A 19,512-nucleotide genomic window follows, 5' to 3' on the forward strand; every position below is an offset into this window, starting at 1 on the left:
GAGGATTTGAACCTCACAGACAGGACATAAAGCAATTAATCTCTATCTTCAAGGACACAAGGGTCACTCATCAGCTCAAAAATCTGGAAGAACTCATTGAAACTATTGAGGTCCCAACATAGGAAAAAAAGCCCAATACAGCCCAGACAGCTAGCTCAAGACACCCATGTCCTCCCAATGGCATTGGAATATGAGTCATCTATATTCTTTCTAGGTCCAATAAGGTGTATGAGCATTGCAACACTTCCACATTTGTCTGTTGGGGAATTTTGGTAAGCATCCAAAGAATCATGGCTTTCTCAAGTCCCATACTTCTTGGACAGGGACTCCCTGACAACCAAAAATAAAAATTTTTAAAGTTATATAGAGAAAATAGAGATCACAGAGCATGACTATAAAAGCAATGCGCAGTTCTATACAAAGATTGGAAGTACAGCTCAGACCCAATTGCAGTTAATAAGAGAAATTAAGGTCAAGAAAATGACACTGGTATCTATTATTTTTATTTAAAGCTGCACTGAGGGAAAGAGGATCAAAAAAGTAAGATTACTGGATGGAGTGATTTGGATGGTATCTGATGGAGAGAATGCATAATTAATTAAACTTTGCTTCTTCTGCCAAGGAAAATAACATTTGAAATGGAAATGAATGAACCAAAATGACTAATAGGGAGTTGATACACAGATAAAGAACAAATTAAAAACTATCTAGTTTCCCTTGTTGAAGTAAAGTCATCTAACCCAGATGAATTATATATTCATGAGTTTTGAAAGTTGGCAGATATGATTGCTAAACTACTATCACTAATACCTTTGGTATCACAGGACTGAAGAATAGCGAATATTTTAGTTTTCAAAATAGGGAAGAAAACAGTAGATAAATTATAAGCCAGAGAGTTTGACTTAAGAAAACTATTGTTCATTCAAGAGACGGTGAATATCTAGCAAAAGAAAAGGTGGTTATAAAGACCAATATGACTTCATCAAGGACAGGTCATGTCAGATATTTGGTTTATAAGGCCACTAAAGATTTTAGCAAATCTTCTGGCAAATTATGTCACTGTATTCTCATAGAGAAGATGAAAAAATGGACTAGACAATAATACAAATTGTTTAGTCTGGCCATCCAACCTGTTTTGAAACAATTTGTATTATTGTCTAGTCAATTTCTTCATCTTGATATTGACTCTTTAAGGTCTACTCTAGTCTGGGCATCCAACCTGTTTTGAGAGTAGACCTTAAAGAATCAACATCAATGTGACAGGAGTCTTAAGTGAAAGCTTGGCCCTGTGCTGATTTAACAATTTTATCAACAACTTAAAGGCATGCTTATCAAGAGTTCAAATGACACAAAATTGGAAGTATAGTTAAACATACTGGATAAGAGGGATCCAAAAAGATCTTGACATTGAGCTAATTCATTAAGATGAAATTCAGAAGGGATAAGTGTCAATTCACACAGGTACAAAAAATATACTTCACAAGTACAAAATGGGGAGAGAGTCAAAAAGCAGTTCTGTAAAATAATCTGGGAGTTTTAGTGAATTGTATGCTCAATATGAGTCAGCAGTGAGATGTGATAGCTAAAATAGCTAATGCTATGTTAAGCTACATTCAGAGATATAATTTCCAAGAATAGGAATGTGACAATCCTCCTTAACTCAACTCAATAAATAAAAAAAAAATATTAATCACACAGTACGTTCCAACTACCGTGTTAACTATTGGAGATAGAAGTATAAAATTCATGAAGTTCCCACCCCCAAGGAGCTTGTATTCTAGAATAAGAGAATAACATACAGGGAGTGGAGAATGGGGGAGGGTGTTTTGGCCTGAGAAATCACAGAGATGGTGAGCAGAGCCAAAAGATAATCAATTGTCTTTTCAGGAATGATAGTGTTGATTAATTACTGAACTCAGATCTATAGGTTAAAAGGAGGAGGGAGGAAAAAGATACACAAAAGAGAGGTATGACATGAAGATAAAAATCAACACAAAAAATTTTGACCAGTCTATAGAGCAGGAGATGTAGTCCCTAGTCAATGATACAGTGACCAAGATGAGGATGAGTTTTCATTTGATGTATTATGCTCAGGAACAAACCATTCTGAGAGTCAGTGAACCTGAGCCTGCAGGTAAAGGTAAGAAACCATATTTGACTATCTTAAAGAATGAAGAAGTAGATTAAAAAATGTTTTTTTCTGATGTATAGTAAGCTGTCACCCTTTCTTTACTCCTTTCTATCTAATCACATAGCTACCAAATAAGTTCAGGTCCTTATCTTGTTTTACTTAGATTATTGCAATAATTTTCTAATTTGTCTCCCAGTCCTCACTCTCTATCCCTTTCAATCCTTCCCCCACACAGCTGCCCAAATTAATATTCCTAAAGCACAAGTCTCATCCTGTCAATTTCCTAAAAAGCTCTTGTTTACTCTATGATTTAAAAACAAACAAAAAACAGCATCAAATTTCTCTGGCACTTAAAACTCCCCAGATCTCCTTCCAATCAACATTTCCAGGCTTCCACATTGCCACTTTGCTTTCCAATGAAACCGTTCTTGCCCCTCCACATATTTTCATAAGCTGCTCGATGGGGCTTGGGCTGCTCTTTCTCCTCCTCTTCTGGAAAGCCTGGCTTTTTTGTTCTCTCCCCAACCTCTAACAATTATTCCTCACCATCTAGTTACCTTGTATAGAAAATTTATTTGTATACACACTTTCCAGTAGAATATAAACTTCCCAAAGGCAGAGACTGTTTTGTTTTTATTTATATACCCAGAACAGATTGTCTAGAAGGACTTCTTAAACTCTATCCACTTGTGATCCCTTTTCACCCAAGAAATTTTTACAGGATCCCACCTTGAATCTGAACCAATGTGTTTCTGGTAGCATTAGTGTAAGTGAAGTGCAAAGTACGCATGTTGTGTGTTCTGAACTAAGGCTGCAATGAAGTCATGTAATGCAGTAGAGCAAATACTGCCAGAAACAACTCAGATTCATTATACATTTGATTCTGAATTAATTTTTTGGTTGTTACATTCAGAAAGCTTTTTTTATTGTGCCAAATATTTCACAATCTCACATTCAGTTACATTTGGTCTAGAACATAGTAGGTATTTAATAAACTTATTGAATTGAGTAAAGAGTAGCTCTTTTATTTTTGTTACAAACATTCTACACATCCATTCATTTGCAGTCTTATCAATGCTGCAGTGATATCATCCATGTGTCCCTTTCTACATTCCCACTAATATGACTCAGTTCAGATTCCCATCACTACTTACTGACCTAAACTAAATCTCTTTGCAAATCTCCTATACATTTTCTTATTTTAAAATGCTTTTAGATATTTTTTCCTTTACATCATCTACTTTTTTTCTTCGACATTCTTCTTCTTGAAAGTCATCACAAAGAATTATAAAAATATTATGTAAAACTCTAAGGCTTTAATTAAATAAAGCCCCTAAGAAAAGAATCTTATCATTGGAAGGAGATGTCTACATAAAATATTTCTGATCAAACTCTGATATTCAAGATGCATGGATAACAAATAAAAGATAAAAAACTATTCTTCAAAAATTAATCAAAAGATATAAAGTCTCATCAGAAAAAGAATTGTAAAGTTACAAATAATCATATGAAATGCTCCAAATCACTAACAGAAATGTTAATCAAAACAAATGTGAGGTTTTGCCTCAAAGGTAAAGAGCAAAAGATGAGAATAATCACTATTGTTATGGGTTATGAAAAGAAGGTACAAGAATGTTCCATATATGGAGTATAAGTTGGCCCAATCATTTTGGAAAGCAATTTTAAATTATTAAATAAACTGACTAAATCGTCCTTACGTCTTTCCAGGCTTCATCTAAAGCAGTTATCAAACACCTTGTTATGAGTTTCCATTCTAATCACTAAAATTAGGATATGAGATACACAAATAACCTTTCAAAATACCATGTTTTAAAGATAACTAGGTTTCCTCTGGATTATTTCATAAAAATCAAACCCTGATCCTCTGAGCAAATTTTTTGAGAACATCAAGTATCAATACAAACTTCTTTATCTTTAATAAAACAAAAATTTGAAATCTCAAACTACATAGATAGGCTCAATAAGCAAACACTCAGCATCTAAAGACATACCTGAGGACCTTGCCTAAGGATTTAAAGAAAAACACACCCATTAGATACAATTTATGAAAACAGTAAATCAAATCCATGTGCTAAGCAGTTGACAATGTATTGCTTCAAGAACAGGGGTAAATAATAAAAATTTCCTTGGCAGAAAGAAATTTGAAATATAATTCACTGATGTGCTATGGCACAAAGTGATTAAAAACAAAGGAGAAAAACAGTAGTAAAAACAGTAAAGGTTACAATGTACTAACAGTAAAGTGCTCTACAGGTAAATAAATATGACTGAAACTAAAATTCACCACCTCTCTCAAAACTAAATCAAACTTCCCCCAGGTAGAGAAATGACTTTTTGATAATCAAATAAGATTTTCTTCTACTTCAAACTTTTGTATACAATAGAAATAACTATTCCCACTGGTAACCTTGCCATACAATGGTATATATAATTTTGAATCTGACTTTCTCCATTATTTAACATGTCTTTTTTCTCACCCTCACCATAACAAAAACAAATAAAAAACTAATGAAGTGAGGAAGTGAAGACAGAAAAGAACCAGAAATTATACACACTAGGGAAAAAACTAAGTCTTCCTATACTTACAAAGCTAGGAAGATGACTACACACATGTTCCATTACAGAGACTGAAAGCCTGCTTCCAGGTTTGCAGAGCAGTTATATATGAATTTAGCTAAGAGCCAGGCTTCTTCAAGGCTTATCCAATGTTATTTTGGATAAGAGTAAGATTAGGGAACTATAGTTCTCTTTAAAGTAATCTCCTAGAAAACATTAGTTTCCTGCAGAAGAGAAAGAGACAGACACTTTATTTTCTACATTCTCATCTTCCTTTCCCCCCATCAACAGCAGCTCTATTTTCTCTTGTAAGGACATGCTGGATTGAGTCTTGTTTGGCATATCAGTTTGTTCCTTCTGAGTTACTCTGACATCCTTTGAACCCTGTAAGCCAAAGCAATTAGATGTCTTTGTGGTAGAGTCACCTGTTTCTGTGGCCTTCCCTGTGGAAGATGCATGTTGATGTTTTGTTCTCACTTGTTTACTGTCATATTTTGTTTCTTGTTTCGGCAAACATGTATCTTCCTGAGCCTGCTGAGGTTTGAGATATCCTAAATCCAAAGTTTTAGGAAGCCTGGCTCCTTCAAAAGACAAAGAACCTCTAGTGCTTTTCTGTTTCCCTTCTTCTTCCACTGCCTTTTCTTTGGGATATGTTAGTTGTGGTCTGACAAGAAGCCCCTCTGCATTTGTCTCATAATCTTTCATGGCTCGTTCTCTTCGAAGTCTCTGGAAATCCATCAACTGACGCAATTCCTCTGGTAGTTCCATACATGATGGCTATGGAAAGAGAGTGAAACATTCCTGCTTTTTCAAAACTCTTTAATATTGGGGGTAGCTAGGTGGCATAGTGGATAGAGTACCAGGCCCTAAAGTTAGGAGGACCCAAGTTCAAATTCAGACTCAGACACAACACTTCCTAGCTGTGTAACCCTTGCCAAAAAACAAAACCAAACCAAAAAACTCTTTAATATTGTATTTCGAATCATCTTGTACTTAATTTGCAAGCTATAAAGTCTATACTATACTTTAAATTATGTTAATACACTGCCCTCTAGTGACATCAACTAGTATTGAGGATGGAAATTACTAAACTCATCCACAAAACTTTTAAAACAAAACCTGGTATGAGTGTGTATATGGTGGCAAACAATTCCAGAATGTGTTTCCAATAAGAAAAATTGTCTTCCAATAGACTTGGGATGGAAAATGCCAACCATATCAAGAGAATTATGGAGACTGAATATAAATAGAAGCATAATACTTTCACCTTTTTAAAAAATTTCTTTCTTTCTCATGGTTTGATTTTTCTTGCACAACATAATAAACATGGAAATATGTTTTAAATTATTATACATATTTAATCTATATCAGATTGCTTACTATCTTGGAGAGGGGGAAGGTAAAGGAAGAAGGGAGAAAAATTTGGAATACAAAGTCTTAGTTTTTAGCTTTCATTTTTATATCTTCACATGTATTTGGAAAAGTAAAATACTACTGAGGAAAAAAGAACATCTGTCCCGAGGAAACGCCATCAATATAGCAAATCTTTTTCCTCATTAGTTTCCTCATCTGCAAATGGGAATAGTATCTATATGAGCTGCCTCACAAGATAATTATAAGGAAAGTACTTCATAAATCAAAGTGCTCCATAAATGCTAGCTTAGTAAACATTTCAAGTAGAATAGGCACTGTGTTTTACCAAAAAATTAAGAATACCAAAGATCTTTGTCATATACCCACAAGCAAAACTGTTCCTACCTCAGTGCCTCCTAACAAATCTCCAGATCCTTCCCGATAGGTATTCAAGTATGCATCCACCAGTGTAGTCAGGTCAGACATCATCTCATCCAGAAGCAACAAGCGAAGGGGCAGCAAATACATAGTCTCCAGTGCTAGAACTTTCAGCAAGGAAGGTGGCAGGGGTCGCATAAACCATATTTCAGGATTCTCCTGTAGCCACCAAAACAATGTCTTCTGAATTATAAGCAGATATTTAAGACTAACATCTACTTTTGTCCATGTTTCCTTTACTGAAGGGGTAACAGCTTCTTAAATGATTGTCCTATGCATATTTGATAAGTCAACTATTAATAGTTCCTTATTAGGAAGTAGTATATCCCATGCCCTGCCTCAAGTTTCCAAGCATGAAAAAGCACTAACTTCTAATCAAATGAAGACTTCTTCACTCAGAGCTGGCCTAGGAAAGTTAAATGAACAAGACTTATGGTGGTTGTGGCCATTGTCTAAAATTTGGGGATCATGGTTAGACCTCCATAGTAGCAGAAGAAATTATCTTTTCTTTGAGAAAAACTGATGAGAAAATTTTGTTTCCCAATCCCTTAAGTAAGAATTTTGCCCCTCTATACCTAAACTTGAAAACTGAATGCTTTCTGAGAACATCTTTTTGGAAATCCAATAAAACTGGTCTTAGTAAGGTTAAAAATATTTTCCCAAGCAGAAAAATTAAGAATTTGTTATCTTAAGATTGCATCTAGCCTCTTCTCAAGTTGATCATTTGAACAAAGGCTAGAAAAAGCAATTATCATGCAGAATATTCTTTGAAAGTCTCTATTAATCACCTGAACCATCTTTTGCTTGTCATCCAGGAAGGAGACACATTTGGGGGACATTTTAAGATGTCGAATTAAGCTCTCCTGCAAGGTACTGATGCAGTGTGGAAGAAAACCACCTGTTTCCATGGAAAACTGAAGGACATCAGCTACCTGTTATAAAATAAAACAAATAACCACACAAAAGTATTTGTGCAGTGTGAAAACAGTATAATGCAGAATTACAAAAACATTGAACCCCAGTATTGGCACAAATCTGGCAGCCTAAGAGAAGCTTTAAAAGGTTTACTACAAGTCATTGTGAAATTTGCTTTTAAGACTATAATCAGAAATTTAAAGTTTCCTTTTAGATATGGTCTACTAGGATTTGGCTAAGATCATCCTAAATACCAAAGAATTCTGAGGAAAACAGGACATTTGAGCTAGACACTCAATGCTATTATGGAGCATATTTCATTCCCTGTTTCATTGCCCAGTTTAAACCTATAAACCTTTTTTCACAAGCATTCTAATCCTAAAGTAAATCATTTTTTACCTCCTGATATTGTCTACAAAGAGTGAGCACTAAAAGCCACGTTTTCATATGTCTACATACAAATGCGCAAAGTACAGGAGATTAGCAAAATAACCCAGAGATCCTGATAGTAAGAGCCTAAGTTTAACTTCACAGTCATTCCTGAGATTTTGGTGGGATGAGGCCCATGAATAGAATATGGCTCTAAAATAAGAAAACAAGGAGAAAGAGAGAACAGGTGTAAAATGGCAATATCTATGAAGATATGCCTCTGAGAGGAAATCTCAGAATTGGAAGGGTGAAGTATGATATCTGAGTAAACATTAGAGAAGTATAATAGAATTCTCTGAACTGGAAAAGACAAAACAAAACTGATTAATAGGGTATTAAAATCCAAGATATTTAATAAGAGAACATTTTACTTTGTCTGAATACTGTCTGCTAAAGTCCACAGATAGATTCTGAAGAGCTCCAGCTCTACCTTCTAGGTGACTACAAGAACCTACAGATGTGGTTGCTAACCCACAACATCAGTGATTCCTGAAGTAGTGCTGAGAAATGGAGAGATGCTATAGGACAAAAGGACAAATGTTCCCATTTAGACCATAGCTAGAGGACTATTTTCTATTTGGAGTTCCATATTTTATGATGGACTGCACTGTTCTTAAACTGAAACGCATCCATGAGAAGATAACCAAAATAGTGAAGGACCTCAAGGTCGTACCATTATATTTGATGTAGAGAAAAACTTCCTAACTACAAAAGCAACATGGGATACCTCAAGAAGGTACAGTGAAAGTGTCCAGGAAAGGATAGATGAATACCTATGAGGAATATTGCAGAGGGAATTAGCAACTTTTGAGTTCCCTTTCAATTCTGAAATCTTGTGATTCACTGCCAGATTTCAGAATTTCTCCTTTTTACACAAGGGAACTGGCCATTTGGCATAATAAGGCTTTTACTTTATTTATTTTATCATATTTCTTTCAAGTGAATTTAGGAAAAAAGAATAATATATATCCTATAATACAAACCGACTCATTTTTTCTTCTCAATCAGAATCTACTGTTTTCTGTGGATTCAAAACAACAAAATACACACATTCCAATATACCTCTATATGGCAGAGGAGATTTACACAGAAATAGTGACAAGAGTAATGGGGTAAAGAATTCAAAGAGCCATGTTGGAGTCTTGGCTCTAACACTTATACAAGGGTAATTTTAAACAAATAAATCGCTCTCTGGGCCTCTATCTTATCTGTATGATAGGGATAATATAACTGCACTCCTGCCTCCCCAGGTAATGGGAAAATATTTTGTATGGCATAATATGATGAAAATATCAGTTATTATTATTGCACACACCTGTGTGTCAAATACATTGGAAAGAACAATTCCATACTGATGAGAAAGACAGTCAGAAAGCCAACGACAATCATGAATAACCTGAGGAACAAGAAAACAAAATAATTAAGACCTGAATGACACAACAAATACCAATCTCAGATTACCCAACTTCATTCCACATATTAGGAGACTTACTTATACTCACCTTCAAAATCTTTCTATCTTCTAATACCATCTGAAGTCCATTATTGAAAGCTCGACTTCCCAGAAGGAAAATGTCAAATAAGTAAACCCGACTACTTGTTGCCACCTATTTAAAAAATATATATATATATATGATAGACACATATACTCCAGGACTGAGAAGTTGTGGAGGAAAGAGTACAAGGACTGAATAATGGTTAAAATGTGACAAAAAGTTTGACATCCATGCTCTTATGCTATGGAATGTGTTAATAAAGATTTTTCTTTTTTCTTTTCCTTTTTTTTTTTTGGCTGAGGCAATTGGGGTTAAGTGACTTGCCCAGGATCACACAGCAAGGACATGTTAAGTATCTGAGGCCAGATTTGAACTCAGGTCCTCCTGACTTCACAGCTGGTGCTCTATCCACTGTGCCACCTAGCTGTCCCAATAAAGACTTTTCAAAGCAGGTTTATAATTGTTTAAGAAAGGAACTACAAATAATCTGGGATATTTTCAAAGGAAAGAGACCAACACAGTGTTTACATACATAACCTTTTCTCTGGAAAAACTGAAATCTCATTATGTTTTGACTAATTTACCTTTAATAGTTCAGTAATTCCCTCAAAAAACAAAAATTTAGAAAGAATAAGGAATAATATGTAATTGCTACTAGATAATAACTATATGCCATTATGAACACAATATTATGCTAGAGGTCTGTCACATAAAATTTCACAAGCCAAAAACTCAATTTTATATAAATGCTTTCATTTTAAATGGGCAATACAAATTTGACAAGTGTCAATACAGCTTAAAATATTTTGAGTTAGATAAATCAAAAAGAAATAAGTTAATAACTGGGTTCAATTTTTTTTTTCTTCACCTGAAGCCAACAGAGTTTCCCATGACGACATAAATTAACTCCTTCAGCTGCCACACTCAGGACACTCTGTTTCTTGATGTGCAGCATCTAGTAACAACCAAAAGAAAACAGTTCCTGGAAACTCTCAGGCTAATCAATAAAGGAGAGGAATATTAGCAGACCACAGATTTTGGTAATGAAAGAATTTTCACATAAAATAAACATCTATGCTCTGATGAACCTGTTATATTATAAAACTTGCCTTACCGAACCTGCATTATGCATTACTTATTTCTTTCACTGGTAAACGCAAAACAGAAACCCCAACCTGGGAAATGAACCACATTTACAAATCAATATAAAAGCAATAGAAACTGGAACAGCTCCCACTAGCACAAATGCTATTGTTTTTGCAGAGAAATTTCAAGATTCAAGTATCATTAATTCCAAATTCTACAATTCTGTTACAGATATTGGTAGTGTCTTTGTTCAGAGACACTAAAATGCTCTGCATGAAAGCAATATAATATGATACAGTGGAGGGAGCACTGGATTTGGAGCCAGAAAACCTGTGATCTAATCCTAGCTCATTCATTTATTCTCTGTGAGACTTTGGACTAGTTACATACTGTCTCAGAAATGACTTCCATATTTGTAAAACTGATGGAGGAAAGAAAAAGAAAAGAAAGCAATATGATTTTCAAAAGTCCCTTCCATCTCTAAATGTATTACAATAGTGAAAAGGACAAAATTTAGAACAAGTTGCTCATTGAATGATTGAAAACAGAGAGAATAGAACCACATTTCTTCTGATTAAGAAAGGACATGCTTTGGGCCTCAGGAGTTAGACCTTTAAAATCCTTTCCAATTACAAAGTTCTATAAATTTCAGGTTTCTTTTATTACTCATTCAACCAAAATGAAATCTTTCATCCCTAAAATTTTTCAAATTAACAAATTCTTGATAAAACCAGAATTAATCAATGCACAAACATATCTAAAATGTTGTAGAATTTTGACCAGTAATGTTAAAATCTAGAAAGATATGACAAAGAATTTTAAATAATACTTACAGCAGAACCAAACTTTTGTTGGAACTGATTAACTACTGTGTACGTCACATCTTCTTCCTCTAAATGAGAAAGATAACATTACAGACAACTCTCTCATCAACTGATCCTCCAATTTTGACTATCTTCATGAATTTTCCCCATTTGTAAATTAAATACCTACTTTTATTATTGCCTGGTAACGCCTCTCTACTATCCCCACATCTATACTTTGAACATAGGCACAGGAAAGAGAATACCAGGAACAATTTCCTTTGATAATGAAATATTTTCATCCTTATAAAGAAACCTTAAAAATCCTTTCTAGTTTAGATTCTATGTTATTTTCACAATAATTCTCACAAGATCTGAGGACAGAAAAAATGAAAAGAAAAAATGAAAAAAAAAAAAAAAAAAGATGTCTTTCTGACTCCAGGCCTGGTGTTCTGTGAAGTACTACAACACCTAGTTGCCAGTTTGTATTATATATTTAGCCTATTTTCAATACAGCTTATTTTATTACACAACAACCCAGAGGAAATGATGCAGGTTAAATATTTCAGGAATAATCTTACTTTTCATTAGCACAATCAATACAAGGTCAAATCCTGAAAAGTTTTAAACCATGATAAACCTCATTGTGGAAAATTCACAATACAAGAGTCTTTCTTCCAGGCCCCTTATCAATTAATTACCTGATGGACTGTATTTTAAGTCATTCAGCAAGGTGATAGTATGTGACTCAAAGGAAGGAGAAGCTGAATCATTCTGACTCTGGTCTGCTTCTTTCACTTTGTCCATCCTTGTTCCTTCTGTTTTTAGGCTATCCCTACATTAAGACAACACTCAGAGGTATTTATTCTCTACTACCAATGACACATATAGAGTTTATCTTATATCAGTATTATAACACTGCAGGTCTTATGCCCTTAGCATACCTGGCACATAGCAGACACTTAATAAATGCTTATTGATTAACTGAATTTAATAATAATAATAAAAAAGACCTAGTTCTTCTGGCTTAGATTCTCTTGAGAGAGTAAAATTACCTACAAAATAGAAAAAGCCATTCCTATATCCCCTGTACAAAGTATAGGAAAGACTTTTTTTATCCAGACCAGAGTTATATTGCTTTCATGCAGAGCATTTTAGTTTCTCTGAACAAAGAAAGACACTACCAATATCTGTAACAGAATTGTAGAATTTGGAATTAATGATACTTGACACTAATACATTGTTGGTGGAGTTGTGAACAGACCCAACCATTCTGGAGAGTAATTTGGAACTGTGCTCAAAAAGTTATCAAACTATGCATACCCTTTGACCCAGCAGTATTTCTACTGGAATTATATCCCAAAGAGATCTTTTTCTTGGCAAAATTCCTGAAAGACAATGATTTTTAAAAATGATTCTTTCTTCATACCTGACAGAAGCTGTCTTTTCTCCTACTCCTTGTTCCATATCATCCAGCAGTTCCACTAAAAAAAAATACATATATCTGTTTCTGACAGTTCCTCCACATGGAAACCACCATAAACCCTCAAAAACAGATCCTGATTTTGTTAACCAACACAAGGAGTAAACTGAAAAATATAAAGTTTTATTGATGCCTTTTGCTTTTATACTACTTTCCCTTCTATATATAATGCTCTTCTCTCTCCAATGGTTCTTCCCTTCTAAGATTTAAAAAAAAATCAAAACCAAATCATGTTGTCTGATATCATATGTAACAAGCCATCCTCCCCATCTATACAACAAAGGGAAGGAGATAGATTTTTTTAGCTTTTCAGCTGTCCCAACAACAGCTGAGATCATGCTGTTCTTTTTCTTTCTGCCAGTCCATTCAAAACTTTTGTGGTCATTCAAATATAAGTCCATTTCCTTTTATGTATGTACCACATTTGCTAAGTTTTCTTTTCTTATTTTACAAATTTTCATATTATTTTAAGTTATCAATGGGAAGAATTCTTTCCATTAATATAGACCAATAATTGTCTTTACTGAAACTACTTTTTTCAGAATTTGCCAAATGCTCTATTAATTACTAAATCCAATGGCTTTTTCTCAATCTTCCTCTTCTATGATCTCTGCATAGCTTTCATTAGTCATGATCAATTCTGCCTCCTGGATTCTCTAGATTTTTATAACCTTGCTTTTTCCCTCTTCTCCAACCTGACTGATCATTTCTTTTCATTCTCCACTAATTTATCATGCTACTCCCACTCTCAAACCATAGGTGTCTTCCAGGACTCATTGTCTCAGAAGACTTGCTCTGCTGAAATGCAAATTAAGACAACTCTGAGATACCAATCTACACCTCTCTGATTGGCTAAGATGACAGGAAAAGATAATGATGAATGTTGGAGGGGTTGTAGGAAAAACTGAGACACTAATACATTGTTGGTGGAGTTGTGAACAGATCCAACCATTCTGGTGAGCAATTTGGAACTGTGCTCAAAAAGTTATCAAACTATGCATACCCTTTGACCCAGCAGTATTTCTCCAAAGAGATCTTAAAGGAGGGAAAGGGACCCACATGTGCAAAAATGTTTGTGGCAGCCCTTTTTCTAATGGCAAGAAACTAGAAACTGAGTGGATGTCCATCAATTGGAGAATAGCTGAATAAATTATGGTATGTGAATGTTATGGAATATTATTGTTCTATAAGAAATAACTAGCAGGATGATTTCAGAGAGATCTGGAAAGATTTACATGAATTGATGCTAAGTGAAATGAGCAGAACCAGGAGAGCATTATACTCGGCAACAATAAGATTATATGATGATCAATTCTGATGGATGTGGCTCTCTTCAACAATGAGATGATTCAAAACAATTCCAATTGTTCAGTAATGAAGAGAGCCATCTACACCCAGAGAGAGGACTGTGGGAATAGAGTATGAACAACATAGCATTTCCACTCTTTCTGTTGTTTGCTTGCATTTTGTTTTCCTTCTCAGTTTTTTTTCCTTTATTGATCCAATTTTTCTTGTGCAGCAAGATAACTGTATAAATATGTATACATATATTGAATTTAGCATATATTGGACTACCTGACATGTAGGGAAGGGGTTGGGGGAAGAAGGGGAAAATTTGGAATAGAAGGTTTTGCAAGGATCATTGTTGAAAAATTACCCATGCATATGTTTTGTAAATAAAAAACTTTACTATATAAAAAAAAGAGAGACTTGCTTTGCTTATTACATATTCTCTTTTTTTATGTGATCTACTCTCAAGTCACATACACACCCTTACTATATTTCCTAAACTCTACTTACGTACCTTCAACAGCATATTACCCATATCCACCTCTAGTACTTCAAATTTAGCATTTCCCAAAATGAACTTTAATCTTTCCCTTTCCTCCCCTTCTAAACTTCCCTCTTTCTGTTGATAATATCACCATCTTCCCAAACATTGAGGTTCAAAACCTCAGAGTCATCCTTGATTCTTCCTTCTTCTTTATGGCTTACATAATAGTTTAGCTACCAAATCTAATGGATTCTAGTGCTAAAACATTTTTCTTATCTCTTTTCCTTTTTTTCACTAACACAACTATCACTGCTTCAGGGCCTTATTATCTTTTGCCAAGATAATTACCAAAAAGCTCCTAACTGGTCTTCCTACTTTCATTTGCTCTCTTTTGTGATATAATTGCCAAAAAAAAAAGTTTTTAAACCATAGGCCTGATAATGTTATTCTTCTAGTCATAAATCCTCAGTAGACTCCTACCTCCTCCTTTATGATAAAATGCAAACTCCTTGACCTGGAAGTAAAGAACCTCACACCTTCCCACCACCCCCACCCCACTCCCACCCCACATTCCTACCAGTATCCAGTACCAAACTATCTTCCACTCACTTTATCTCCATTCATAATATGTTCCAGGCAAACAGGATTACTTGCCATTTCTCGTAACTCAATATATTGCTTCCCACATTTATGTAGTTAGTCATACTCTGTATAGTGGGATGCTTTTCATCTAAGTTTTTGGGAATTTGTATTTTCCTTTAAAGCTCAGGTATTACCTCCTTTTGTGATGTATTCTAAAGTGTTCTCTTCCTTTCCATATTTTCCTTGGGTCACTTTACTTTCACTTCCTATCTGTTGTCATATTTAATCTATGTACATATATTTCATCTCCCCCAGTAGAATGCTCTTGAAGGCAGGGAAGTTCTCATTTCTGTTTTTATTACCTAGAGTAATGAGTTAATAAACGTTTGTTGAAATGAATTTAACAAACAAACGTACACTGAGATGCTCTGGCATAATGCTTCAAAATAGTAAAAAAAAAAAAAAAAAAAAAAAGGTAAAATTGTACACAAAATTCCAGTGGCTTTATATTTAATGACATTTCCTTGGGGAGTATAAGAATATTTTATAATCTCTTAAAATTTTTTTTCAATAATATTTAATTTTTCCAAATGCAAAGTTTTCAACATTGACTTTTGCAAAACCTCGTGTTGCAAATTTTTCTCTCTCTCCTTCTTTCCCTCCTCCACAAGACAGCAAGGAATACAATATAGGTTAAACATGTGCAATTTTTCTAAACATATTTCCTTATTTGTCATGCTATACAAGAAAAATCAGTTAATTTTTCCTTTAAAAATATATTGTACGAGGCAGCTAGGTGGTGCAGTGGATAGAGCACCAGCCCTGAAGTCAGGGGGACCCAAATTCAAATCTGGTCTCAGACACTTAACATTTCCTAACTGTGTGACCCTGGGCAAGTCACTTAACCCCAATTGCCTCAGCCAAAAAAATAAATAAAATAAAAATAAAAAATATTATCAAGGCTCTAAGAGAAAGTCCCATCATAACAAAATAAAGTAATACTGTTCTTTAATTCCAATTGTTGGAGAATAAAACTTCAGGTTACTAATAGGGTTAATATCAGTCTTCATGTTCAACATGAAATACTCACCATTCACAATTTCATGGCCAAAAAACATTTTCACTCCTGGGACACTTCTGCCAGTCTCCAAATTCTTGACTATGTTTTTGAAAAATGACATTAACAAAATATCATATATTAACAAGAATAATAAAACTACCCCAAATCTATAAAATATCTTGTCTCTTAAAAGCTTAAAATGCTTAAATTTGGATAGAAGAATAAGTTGAACAGAAAACACCAGCTGGCATTGATAACCTCTGCTTCCACCCCCTACAATTGAAAATTCAGGTAAGAAGTCAATCCTATTTCAGAAAAAAAAGGTGGGAGGCTTTGAACTAGAATTGTCCTGATATAGTAGGTAATACAGGCAATTGCTGATAATAGAGATTAATTTCATAATAATACTTTTGATTTGCACAGAAGTATGTAGTTTTCAAAATGATTTTACTTCTATGATTTCACTGATGCCCATAATAGCCATCTAAATTTTTCTTAAACTTCATTTTGCTCATTAGAAAACAAGTCTCAGGAATATACTCAAGGTCATAAAATTGTGGCAGAGAAATTAAAACCCAGATATTAATTAACCACAAATCTCTCCCTACCATAGTACCCTTTAGAAAAAAGATATTTCTCCAACTTAACAATAATAGTTCATATTTATAGCTTACATAAATCTTAAGGTTTGCAAAACGTTGGTTATACAAATACTATATCCCTTTTCATAAATGAGTAATTTATTTAATTAAGTGACGCATCCAGGTTCACATGACTAATTAGTGACAGGGCCTGGCCCAGGACATAATCCCATGTTTGCCTACTATATAAACTGTGCTCTACTATGCCTCTTACAAATGGACTGTGTTCAAAAAGTTCATTTGTAAATACACTTTGAAATTTGGAACTCACTTTTCCACAGAAATTATGTTATGATTAATCAGGAAATTAAAACACAAAGCCTAATTAACACAAATAAAATGGAGAAAGCAATCACTATATTATCTTTGCCAAGAAACCCCAAATAGGAGCACAAAGAGTCTGAAATTGCTGAAACAACTGAACGATAACATATTAACACAGTTGAACCAATAACATCATTAATTACAGTGTCTGTGTAGAACATAAGTTCCAAGTTGCAATTTGTATCACAGAATGCCTGTGAGCAGCAAAAAGGGAGTTTTCTCCCATCACTCCCTTCTTCAAATTCTGTTTCACTGGAAATGGAGAAAAGTTCTCTTGTGAAAGCATCTTGAGAAAGGAAGTCCTTTAAAATAGCTGCTATCCTTAATACTAGGTGTTTTCATGTGAAATATATTCACAAGCAATAAGAATAAATATTTCCCAAAAGGCTATGAATAATCATATAAAAAATTATACAGAACTAGACTTACAGGATTTAGCACTTTAATAAGTGGTTACCTAGATTTATCATCTAACTAGTTGAGTAAACCTAGCCAAGTCAGTATCTTTCCCCTTACATTTCTTTTCTGTAAAATAAGGTAATTGGAATAAATTATTTCTAAGGATCTCAAACCCAAGTTTTGATTCTGTAAATTTGACATTCTTTGTAAATGAAGTGTGTGAATTGGAATAAATTTTTCACCTTAATGGAAAAAAGGATTATAGAAACTTTGACAGGTAAAAAAGGTTACAGAGTTATAGGCTGTTATGCAAAACATTATCTGCCACAGTCTCTCCTGTTGATAAAAAGAAGTCTAACCAACCTTCCAATTTCCCTCAAAGTAGAGAATGGCTCAATATCCAAATGATCAAATGTTGTCATTTAAATCTTAATCATGGTTCATTTCAGAGAATGGTAATTAGAGATTAAAAATAAACAGAGGTACAGCTAGGTGGTGCAGTGGATAGAGCACCAGCCCTGAAGTCAGGAGGACCTGAGTTCAAATCTGCCCTCAGTCACTTAACACTTCCTAGCTGTGTGACCCTGGGCAAGTCATTTAACCCCAATTGCCTCAGCGGGGGGGAAAAAAATTAACATAAATAGAATAAGACCTTTTTTTAGAACAATTATCTTGCTAGGGTCCACATGTTGAAGCACACCCTGGAAGATGCCACAGACTAAAGTAATTTTCACCCTTCTACCCAAAATCTGATTTAAGAAATGGTAATCACTACTGGGATCCATCTTGTTTGACACTAAAAATAATTCTTCAAGCTTGCAGCTTCCTAAGCAGTTGAAAATCGAAAAGAAAATGAGATAAAAGGTTTTTGCTATTGGTTTTTCCTTTTCTTTTACCTGAAAGAAACAAAGAAAAGAATAAGAATTATTAACTTGATACAGTTACTAAGTTCCTATTTTATGCCCAAGCACTATGCTATGAGCTCTCTCAGGAGGTACATAATGGTTCTTTGAAAGAAATATATTATCACAAACACCAATACAAAGTCATATACTGAAAATTAAAGAATTATATGAAAATTCTCCTGCTTCATTAACTAAGAGTAAGAAGTCAAGGAGACAATACATAAATTTATATGGCTAAAGAATACTTCTTAAACAAAATATAAGCAAATAGGAACAAACCAACATTGTGAACTGTTGTCCAAAACATTATTAGTTTCTATTTATTCAGTCCAATATTTAAACATTATAACTACATCACATTACTCTAGGGAAATAAATGGGTATCTCTGAACCTTATAGAACTGCTTGAAGAATGATGAATGAAAACTAACACCAGAAACAGAATATTAAATTCTATCCAGCATACAGCATAATCTCCAAAATATATGTCAAAATATATCACAAGCACAAAGCAAAATTAAAGATCATATTCTTCAAGGAAATTTTAAATTCCTTTTTCTAAGTTAAATAGGTAAGATTTACAAATAACATAAAGAAACTGAAGAAAATCGATTCTAATAAAAGAGAAAAAAGTGCCGTTTCCTTCTATTATTACCTTACTTATTTGATTTGCTTCAAAACTTAATTTTAACATAGCTAAAATAAAAATTAAGATAATAATAAAAGCACAATAAGGCTTTTGCAATTATATCTATTTCATCATGTATAACATTCAAATAGAATAAGGCTGTTATTAAGTTAGTGAACAATTTAAAGCAACACCTTGAAAAAAGTTAAGATGTACAAAGGATTAAGATACAAACACATTTAATATTTCAAGGATCTATGACTTTGCCGACTATTCCCCTCCACCAATGGAGAGTACAAATCCCTTCACCTTAGTTGTTTTTTGAATTTCTGTAACTGAAAAATAAACCGCTTTGTTGCCAACTGTCTCCTTGAGAGGATAACCATATAGCTTGGAGGAAAAGATATTATTAGCTTTCATGTTTGGTAGTGCCTTGCACAACTTTTGTTCCAGTGGTAGTCTCAGAAATCTCCAAAAATTAAAAGTAG

General features: G+C 34.0%; 1 protein-coding gene across 1 annotated transcript; it reads right to left on the reverse strand.

The window, feature by feature from the left end:
- Positions 1–3,023: 3,023 nt before the first annotated feature.
- Positions 3,024–18,401, reverse strand: EXD1 (exonuclease 3'-5' domain containing 1). The gene is made up of 11 exons (XM_051977107.1): positions 18,144–18,401; positions 16,158–16,226; positions 12,658–12,712; positions 11,930–12,063; positions 11,259–11,317; positions 10,208–10,294; positions 9,346–9,450; positions 9,159–9,239; positions 7,288–7,431; positions 6,467–6,658; positions 3,024–5,485 (listed from the first exon to the last, which is right to left on the reverse strand). Exons 1-11 carry the CDS (start codon positions 18,274–18,276, stop codon positions 4,925–4,927), a joined length of 1,620 nt encoding a protein of 539 aa, XP_051833067.1. The 5' UTR covers positions 18,277–18,401; the 3' UTR covers positions 3,024–4,924.
- Between the last annotated feature and the right edge of the window lie 1,111 nt (positions 18,402–19,512).

The sequence above is a fragment of the Antechinus flavipes genome, chromosome 2 (genome assembly GCF_016432865.1).
Source record: "Antechinus flavipes isolate AdamAnt ecotype Samford, QLD, Australia chromosome 2, AdamAnt_v2, whole genome shotgun sequence".
Classification (NCBI taxonomy): domain Eukaryota; kingdom Metazoa; phylum Chordata; class Mammalia; order Dasyuromorphia; family Dasyuridae; genus Antechinus; species Antechinus flavipes.

Bases quoted from the DNA above. Each gene is read 5' to 3' on its own strand.
- EXD1 (XM_051977107.1), bottom strand. From the start codon at position 18,276: ATGGATCCCAGTAGTGATTACCATTTCTTAAATCAGATTTTGGGTAGA. The intron at 12,064-12,657 runs GTATGAAGAAAG...GTCTTAATGTAG, and splicing joins GAAAAGACAGCTTCTGTCAG to GGATAGCCTAAAAACAGAAG. The intron at 9,240-9,345 runs GTGAGTATAAGT...CTTGTTCCTCAG, and splicing joins AAGATAGAAAGATTTTGAAG to GTTATTCATGATTGTCGTTG.